This window comes from Mustela nigripes, chromosome 3 (genome assembly GCF_022355385.1).
Source record: "Mustela nigripes isolate SB6536 chromosome 3, MUSNIG.SB6536, whole genome shotgun sequence".
Classification (NCBI taxonomy): Eukaryota; Metazoa; Chordata; class Mammalia; order Carnivora; family Mustelidae; genus Mustela; species Mustela nigripes.
In genome coordinates this window covers 196,953,511-196,962,107 of record NC_081559.1, presented here as the reverse complement: position 1 = coordinate 196,962,107, position 8,597 = coordinate 196,953,511, and the positions used below count along the sequence as shown (strand labels likewise).

The 8,597-nt window shown below is 61.9% G+C and overlaps 1 protein-coding gene across 1 annotated transcript; it reads left to right on the top strand.

Annotated features, from left to right (window-relative positions):
* The first annotated feature begins 314 nt into the window (after positions 1–314).
* NRBP2 (nuclear receptor binding protein 2) lies at positions 315–7,928 on the top strand. Its single transcript, XM_059395325.1, has 19 exons — positions 315–637; positions 1,134–1,256; positions 1,327–1,428; positions 1,544–1,633; positions 1,790–1,830; positions 1,918–2,012; positions 2,134–2,157; positions 2,229–2,312; positions 2,385–2,440; positions 2,523–2,618; positions 3,671–3,803; positions 3,892–3,993; positions 4,105–4,156; positions 4,231–4,366; positions 5,361–5,414; positions 5,520–5,583; positions 5,681–5,736; positions 5,823–6,022; positions 6,233–7,928. The coding sequence occupies exons 1-18, from the start codon at positions 515–517 to the stop codon at positions 5,889–5,891; spliced, it is 1,500 nt and encodes a 499-aa protein (XP_059251308.1). The 5' UTR covers positions 315–514; the 3' UTR covers positions 5,892–6,022; positions 6,233–7,928.
* Positions 7,929–8,597: the final 669 nt, after the last annotated feature.

Sequence of the window (8,597 nt, the reverse complement as noted above, 5' to 3'; positions counted from 1 at the left end):
GGGGAGGGCCCTAGGTGCGACAGGCGGGTCCCCGACCGGGACGGACTCTGTGGGGCGGGGCCTTAGTCAGGTGAGGGCCGAACTCCGGCCAGGGAGGGGGACTCCTAAGGGATGGAGCTCGCGAGTGGGGGCTTTGCTGGGGCGAGCCCTGTGGTGGGGCGTGGCCGTAGGTGCGGTGGGCCGGGCCTCCGCCGTAGGACGGGGCAGGGGCGGGGCTTTGCCCGGGAATGGGCGGGGCCTGGGCTGGGCGCGGCGCGGGCTCGGCCCTTAGTTCGGAATCTCCATTAGGGCTTCGGCCCGAAACTGCGGCGCGGGAGGGGCGGGCGGGTTCCTCCCCGCGCCGGCCGCGCGCCGCGTCTCCCAATTCCGGGAGCAGCGTGGGGGCTCGAGGCGGCGGCCGGCGGCTCCGCTCCCGCCTGGGCGTCTGGGCGCAGAGCCAGGGCAGGCGGGGAGCGGCGGCGGCGGCGGGGGGCCGCGGATCCCACGGAGGGCGGCGGCCTGGGCCGGCTGATCCATGGCGGCCCCAGAGCCGGCGCCGAGGCGGGGCCGGGAACGGGAGCGGGAGGAGGAGAGCGAGGACGAGAGCGACATCCTGGAGGAGAGCCCGTGCGGCCGCTGGCAGAAGCGGCGGGAGCAGGTGGGCACGGCGGGGCGGGGGGGGTCGGGGAGCGGAGAGGGTGGTCGCCGCCCACCGCCCGCGGAGGGGCCGAGGAGGACACGCGTGGCGACGGGAGCGCTGGGCAATCCAGGAGGCCAGAAATCTCTCCGGGGCCTTGCACAGGCAGCCCCCTAACTGGCCGGCCCTTGGATCCCTTTGGCCTGGTCCCCACGCCCTGCTGAGGGACCCCCAGTTCCCTAAGGTTCAGTCTCCCCCCAGGACCACCTCCCCATGCCTCTGCGACCAGACCCATGAAGACCATCCTGAATACCCTGAAACCTCCAAACCCCCTCATCCCAGCCCCTAGATACCCCTACTTGACTCGTAGAGGCCACCCCTCCTCCAGTCCCCTGGAGGGGCTGAGGGCCAGCCTCCCATGCTTGCTGTCTGCTCCAAGGATGTAGGCAGAGCCCAAGCCCCCACTCTGTCTCCTGACACATATCAGCACACTCATGTCCCCCACCCCCACTGCCAGGTGAACCAGGGCAACATGCCAGGGGTCCAGAGCACCTTCCTGGCCATGGACACAGAGGAGGGGGTAGAGGTGGTGTGGAATGAGTTGCACTTCGGGGATAGGAAGGCCTTCGCAGCCCACGAGGTGAGGCCTGCCCACTCCTTGAGCGACCGGGCCCCACCCCCCCACCCCGTGACCGCACCCCCCTTCCCAGGAGAAGATCCAGACCATGTTTGAGCAGCTGGTGCTGGTGGACCACCCCAACATTGTCAAGCTGCACAAATACTGGCTGGATGCCTCAGAAGCCCGGGCGCGGGTGAGCCACGGGCACTGGGCGCCGGGGCGTGGGGGGCGGGGGCAGCCAGCCGGGGTGGAGGATGGGGGATGGCAGGGACCCACCTGCAGTTGGCGGAGCCCGCCCCGCCCCGCAGGTCGTCTTCATCACAGAGTACGTGTCCTCGGGCAGCCTCAAGCAGTTCCTCAAAAAGACCAAGAAAAACCACAAGGCCATGAACGCCCGGGTATGGGGAGAGGGCTGGGGCTGCATCAGGGGTGTGGGTGAGGGGCAGCTCTGGGGACAGGAGCGGGCGGGGGCCGGGGCAGGGATGCAAGGTGGCTGAGCAGCGCAGGCCCGGCCGCCTCTCCGGACCGGTCCGATGGAATCCATCCGCCACCAGGCCTGGAAGCGCTGGTGCACACAGATCCTGTCCGCGCTCAGGTGAGGGCCTGGGCTTGCCCCTGCCATGCCCCCATGCCCACGGTGCCCCCCCCACCTGACTGCACCCACTCCCCTTCCCTCCTGCAGCTTTCTACATGCGTGCAGTCCCCCTATCATCCATGGCAACCTGACCAGTGACACCATCTTCATCCAGCACAACGGCCTCATCAAGATTGGCTCCGGTGCTGGCGGGGTTGGGGGGGGATTGGTGGGGGAGGGGGGCTGCCGGAAGCCAGGGGCAGAGGACACCCAACGCCCTGTCACCTTGACGCCTATTCTTCCTCCCTGTGGCGGCCTGTGCAGTGTGGCACCGTGTCTTCTCCAGTGGTGCGTGGGGACCCAAGGGGGCTGGCGGGCACGGGGCTGCCTGGTCTGCTCACTGTCTGCTCTGTCCACAGCGCTCCCAGGCGATCTGCGAAGCCCAGTCCGTGCCCAGCGGGAGGACGTCCGGAATCTGCACTTCTTCCCGCCGGAGTATGGCGGTGAGTCCTAAGACTGGAGGCCCCGCTGTTGAGAATCTCCCCTGCCCAGCCTCATCTGTTCCCCCCTTTCAGAGTTTGCTGATGGCACTGCTGTGGACATCTTTTCCTTTGGGATGTGTGCACTGGAGGTACTAGCCCAGGGGCGTCCTGGCCACCCAGCTAGCTCACCCTGCGTCTCTTCTCCATGCCTGACCTGACCCTGCCCCATAGATGGCTGTGCTGGAGATCCAAGCCAACGGGGACACCCGGGTCACAGAAGAGGCCATTACTCGTGCCAGGCACTCACTGAGCGACCCCAACATGCGGGTGAGCAGCTGGCCTTGCCCCCCTACCTGGCTCCAAGGGGTCCCGGGTAGGGCCGGTGTGGTGCTGAGGACAGGCGGGAGGTTCGGGGGTTCAGTGCCGCGGAGGGATGAGCCAGCCCTCCTGCACCAAGGCCCACCCCCAAGGACAGCCTGACGCATGGTGCCTATGGGGTTTCAGACCTGCAGGCCCTAAAGGTCCTTCTAAGGAAGGAGAGACTAGAGAGAGCCTTCCTCTGGGAGTACTCCTGTCATGTTCATCTTGGAGACAAGAGAGAGGCTCAGAGAGGCTCAGGCATTGGGATAAGGGGTGGAGCCAGTGTTCCACTCCGCGTCCCTGGCTTAAAGCCTCCAGGAAGCCAGCTAGAGGTGACGCGGCCGCAGCTTAGGTTGGGGTTGTGGTGGGGAGGGAGCAAAGGGAACGTGGGGTGGAGGGTGTGTGCACAGTCTGTCTAGGCTATCTGACTTGACCACGCGGCCTCGGGGGATCAGGATCAGACGTGATGGGGCCTGGATGGGGCTGGTGAGAAGTGAAGCCAGAATTGATGTGGGGGCAGCAGAGGACATGTGTGGGGGTGCTGGGGCATGGACCCATCAGGGCATCTCTGGATTTGGGCCTGAGCTGAGGCAGCCAAGGGGAGTGTCTGTGGGTTTATGCTGGGCTGCACAGACCTCCAGGAGCCTGGGCTGATCCGGCCCTCTGCCCAGCACCGTCACTCCCCACCCTCCCCACCCTGCCCAGAACCTCAGGGCAGGGGCTGCCGTCCTCCGTCCGCAGTGCAGGCTTCTCTGTGGACTGCAGGTGACCGCACTGACCCCCCCCCCCCCGTGACTTCTGCGAGCGGTGCAGGGAGTAGAGCACGGCCAGCTCTGGACCCAGGGCCTGACGGTCCCGCTTGTAGATGTGGGTCCTGGCCTGGCTGCTAACAGTATGCCCGCCCTCGCCCCTTCCCGCCAGAAGCCTCCCCCGAGGACCGGAGCCCTGGGGTCTGGGGGCTTCAGGGCCCTGCTCCCCTCACTGTGCACCCTCCTTGGCCTCCCCCTCCACACCCCCAGGAGTTCATCCTCTCCTGCCTGGCGCGGGACCCCAGCCAGCGGCCGTCCGCCCACAACCTCCTCTTCCACCGCGTGCTCTTTGAGGTGCACTCGCTGAAGCTGCTGGCGGCTCACTGTGTCATCCAGCACCAGCGTGAGGCCCGACGGGTGGGGCGGCGGGGGCCTGGGCTCTGGGTGCGGGAGGGCCCCTTCAGCACCAGGTGTGCTCCTGCCACCTGCAGACCTCATGCCTGAGAACGTGGTGGAGGAAAAAAGCAAGGCGGTGGACCTGCACGCAGTCCTGGCCGAGATCCCCCGGCCGCCCCGGCCCCCGCGGCAGTGGCGGTGAGCATGGGGCGCCCCCTCCCCCGGGCCTCCCCTCTCCCCATGGCCAGCCCTGGCCAGCGGGGCAGGGGGGCTGCTGCCCCTCACGTGCCCCCCCCCCCCCCCTGCCGGGTACCCGGAGGTCTCCTGTTTGGAGCTTGACAAATTCCTGGAGGATGTCAGGTGAGAGCTGCCGTGAGTCTGGGGAACCAGGCGCTGCAGGGCCTGAGCCTCCAGCCACCCCAGTGTATCCCCAGGAACGGGATCTACCCGCTGATGAACTTCGCGGCTGCTCGGCCCCTGGGGCTGCCCCGCGTGCTGGCCCCGCCCCCAGAGGAGGCCCAGAAGGCCAAGACCCCAACGCCAGAACCTTTTGACTCTGAAACCAGGAAGGTGAGCCTGGGCTCCTGCTGCACTGAGCCCATCCACAGCCAAGAGGGGTCTCTTGCCAGGGGCTTTGAGTGCTTCCCAGCCCAGCACTCCTCCAGGCTGCCAGAAACCAGGTCCTGTTTGACCCTGATGTTGGGGGTAGGAGATGGAGATGAGCTAGGATACCCCCTTTTTCAGAGGCTCTTTGCCCCCTGCAGACCCTTCCCGAATTCCTTGGTGCCAGCCCCCCGGCCCTGCCCGGGTTCCTGTTTGGGTCCAAGCAGCCGCCAGGCGGGAATCTCACCTGCGTGGGCCTCTCTGATGTCCCCACCCCCGGCTTGCTGATTCCCTGACGTCTGTGTCCCAGTGCATCCTCCAAGGCCTCCCAGACGTTGTGTTTCCCCCACCCTCTCCTCCCGGAAGGCTCCCTCCTGGCCAGGGGCCTGCCCCGGTCAGCCTCAGCCCCACTCCCCCTTCCATGTCCATACCTACTGGGTTCCAGAGGCTCTGACTTTGGCCTTGGGTGTGTCTCCGTGGCTTCCACCCTGATCTCGGTCACCCCCATTTCCTACCTGGATGCTGAGCCAGCCACCCACCTAGCCTCCTCCCTCCAGCCAGGATTCGTGTCCTAACAGCCGGAGCTGCCCGCAGAGATGGTGGGGGTCTTCGGCCTGATCCCCAGGTGTCGCGAGGCCTGGCGTGGCTGGCGCGGCCTCTGCTCCTTCCCCTGCCGGCCCGTCCCTTCCGCTGTTCCTCCTTCTCTCCTGACGCAGCTCTGCTCCCCACCTGGGAAAGCCCTGTTTGTCCTTCAGTGCCCAGCCTTGGTGTCCACCCTTCTAGAAGTGTTCCTGAATCGGCCAGGCCACCTGTAGTGAATGTGCTTCTTGGGCTCTCTTTAGAGCTTTGCCCCCATTGCCAGTCCTTACTGTCCCTTCGGGGCCCCGAGTCGGCCTCTGCACGTGCCACCAGTTGCTGAGGCCAGGCCTTCGTGGGTGACCTTGGTCCACCCTGTCCCCAGGTGATCCAGATGCAGTGCAACCTGGAGAGAAGCGAGGACAAGGCCCGCTGGCATGTGAGCAGGGCAGGGGCTGGGGCCCACCGAGGAGCAGGGTAGGGGGAGGCAGCTGGGGTTGCTGGGTGGACTCTGGGAGCCAAGCACACCCTCCTGCCTCCACAGCTGACTCTGCTCCTGGTGCTGGAGGACCGGCTGCACAGGCAGCTCACTTATGACCTGCTCCCAAGTAGGCCAGGTGGGGCACGGGGCAGGGGCGAGTGCAGGTGTGGGCACAGGTGGTGGCCTCACTCCTCTGTCCCGCCCCGACCATGTCCCTGCTGCAGCTGACAGTGCCCAGGACCTCGCCGCCGAGCTGGTACACTACGGCTTTGTTCACGAGGTGTGCGGGCTGCCCTAGCCAGGCTGGGAGGGAGAGACAGCAGAGTCTGCACCCCTGTCACCCCATGCCTCCTTCCCGCCCTGCAGGATGACCGGACCAAGCTGGCTGCCTTCCTGGAAAGCACCTTCCTCAAGTACCTTGGAGCTCAGCCGTGACCTCGCAGCTCAGTCCCCGGGGACCAGCCCTGGCCTCCCACATGGGGAAGCTCAGCCTTGGCCCAGGGCTCAGGGAACCAGGGGCTGACCTCTGCTTACGTGCTTGGGGGCTGATGACCAGATGCTGGCTAGTGAGGAGCTTCTGCCTTCCATGGCCTTCAAGGAGGCCTTGGAGTGGGGTGGGGAGGGTGGGGGGTGGGGGGCCCATCGGGGGCAAAGGAGCCTGGGTTGGGGCTCAGGGGAGTAGTTGGGCCCCACATGTTGTCCGGATCAGGATCTTCCCACCTAGCCCGCTTGCACAACTCACAATTCCTTCTCATATCCTGTTTTTCCTGGCCAAGAGTTCTCCCGCACCCCAAGATATCTGGTGGGTGATCGAGCCTTCAGCACAGGAGAGGCTGCGCTGCAGGGAGCCACCGTGCTGGGGCTGGGGGATCAGTCCCGGACAGATGCCTGCCCAGGGCAACGCTCCACACCCTGTTGGAACCACAGACCCACCCTGGGAACCCCCCATCAAGCCCGTGGTACCATACTTGCAGGCGTGAGGCACAATGCTGGCAGGAGAAGCCGATGGCAGAGACGTTTCATGAGTCCCCAGCCTGACCCGGCTCCTGCACAGCCCTCCAGCCCCTGCCAGGCGTAGACCCACTTTGGAGACCCCCTCTGACTTTCCACTGCTCTGGGACAGGGACCTGCCACACCCTCTGCAGACTGTTCTGGCCCCCCACAGCCCTCTCCAAAGAGCTGTTTTCCCTCCCACACTGCTAGACCCGCAGGCCTTGGGCTCAGGCACCCTCCCTGCTCTCACTGTGCTTTCTCTCAAACTCACTGCCCCCCACGTATAGTCACTCGGCCCTCCTGTGGCAGCTGCGTCCCCGCTCCCGAGGACAGCAGCCCCGACTCCCCGTCTCCCACTCCACTCCCTCCGCCCCTCCCGGCCCTAGCCCCCTTTCTCCCGGACCGCCTCCCCTCTGTCTCCTAGGTTGAGTTAAGCGTTCTTCAACATTTTAAATTGCATGAACTTACTGCATTCAGGTTTCTTTTGAAGAATGTCTATTGTCAAACCAGGAAAGCTCACCACTGTGTTACTTCTCTGTTGTTGCTAGAAGAATTTACCACAAACTTAGTGGCTTAAAATACCACAGATTTACTGTAGTTCTGCAGGTCAAAAGTCTGGTACAGGTCTCTCCAGGCGTTAGCCAGGCTGCATTCCTTTCTGGAGGTTCTAGGTGAGCCTAAAACTATTGCCTAGGTTTCCATTTTCTGCTTCAGGCTGTCGGCCTGCGAGTGTCAGGGACAGCACGGGCACTGGCCAGGAAGTCATCTTGCAACAGTAAGGCCGAGGTCCCCATCTTCTTGCCTGCTATAAACTGAAGGTCGTTTTTGGCTTCTACAGGCACCGCCATTTCTTGGCTCATGTACTCATCCTCCGTCTTCAAAGCCAAAAACAGCCGGTTGAGTCTTTCTCATGATCCATCTGTGGTTTTCTGCAGCCAGGACAGCTTCATGTAATTAGGTTGGGTCCCCCTGAATAATCAAGAATAATCTCCCCATCACAAGGTCCTTAATCATGTCTGGAAATCCCTTTTGCCATGTAAAGTAACAGTCACAGGTTCTAGGGGTTAGGGCATGGACATCCTGGAGAGAGAGCATCAGTTTTCCACCTACTACATTACCCTAACCAAAACCCAAAATAAAGTTACCAAGGTGTATCAAATAAATTAAATGTACAAACATAGTGAATCTTAAGTTGTCTTAAACACCCCAATGCCCTACAGAGTTACTCCTTCAACTTTAACAAATCTACAGTAACATTCAAGTCTCGCTGGAAATCCCGATGCTGTCTTAAACAATTTGAGTGTCAAGTGCATAACAGGTTGTGTACCCATTAAACTGAACTCAAAAGTATCAATACTATCATTGCTTCATTTAGTCATGCTTAATGAGGTTTTCATTTTAACTTTTATCCAAGTTACACACATAACATTTTAAAAGTGGAATTTTTTTTTAAGCCAACAATAAATGATCAATACAGTCTCCAAGTCTGATCCTTCCCAGATTTAACTCTTAGCTATTTCTTCTGGCATGTAAAATCCATCTCTCCCAAGCTGCACATGCTTTTACTACTTCTTATTGGTTTTTCTACATAAGGTGTCCCTGCTGGTGTCCTTGGCAAAGAGGGGGTCACTGGCCTCAGGGTCCTGACCCAGCATCGTCCCGGTGTGGTATGTATTATTACAGCTTCATTACTGCAGGTCTCAGCAGAGAACAAGCTGTCCTAGGGTTATATTTGGTTTCTTGCACAACTTTTTGTTTCGCCTGGAGTTAATCATTGCCTTTTTTGTTTGTTTGCTTAGTTTTCTGTACACATCTCGTTAACTCGTTCTTAGATTCTCCGGCAGACGCAGAGGTGCGAACCTCTCAATACTTGAGATTCATTGCACAAATGGACTGTTCTGTTTCCTCTTTTCCTGGAGCCGCCACCATGCCAGCTCTCTGCCCCAGGCTGTGTATTCTTGGGCCTGTGGCCCAGCCGCCAGCACGAGTGGCTCCTTTACCAGCATCCTGGAGCGCGCCTTTCCTCCTCTGACTGGATCGCTCACTTTCCTCTTCCTTCCCTCACCCTTTGTTTGAAGAAGAACATCCTCCACGTTTCCGGAGAGAGAGCGTGGGAAGTCCGGGAGTCTTTGCCCATTTGTCCTTAGT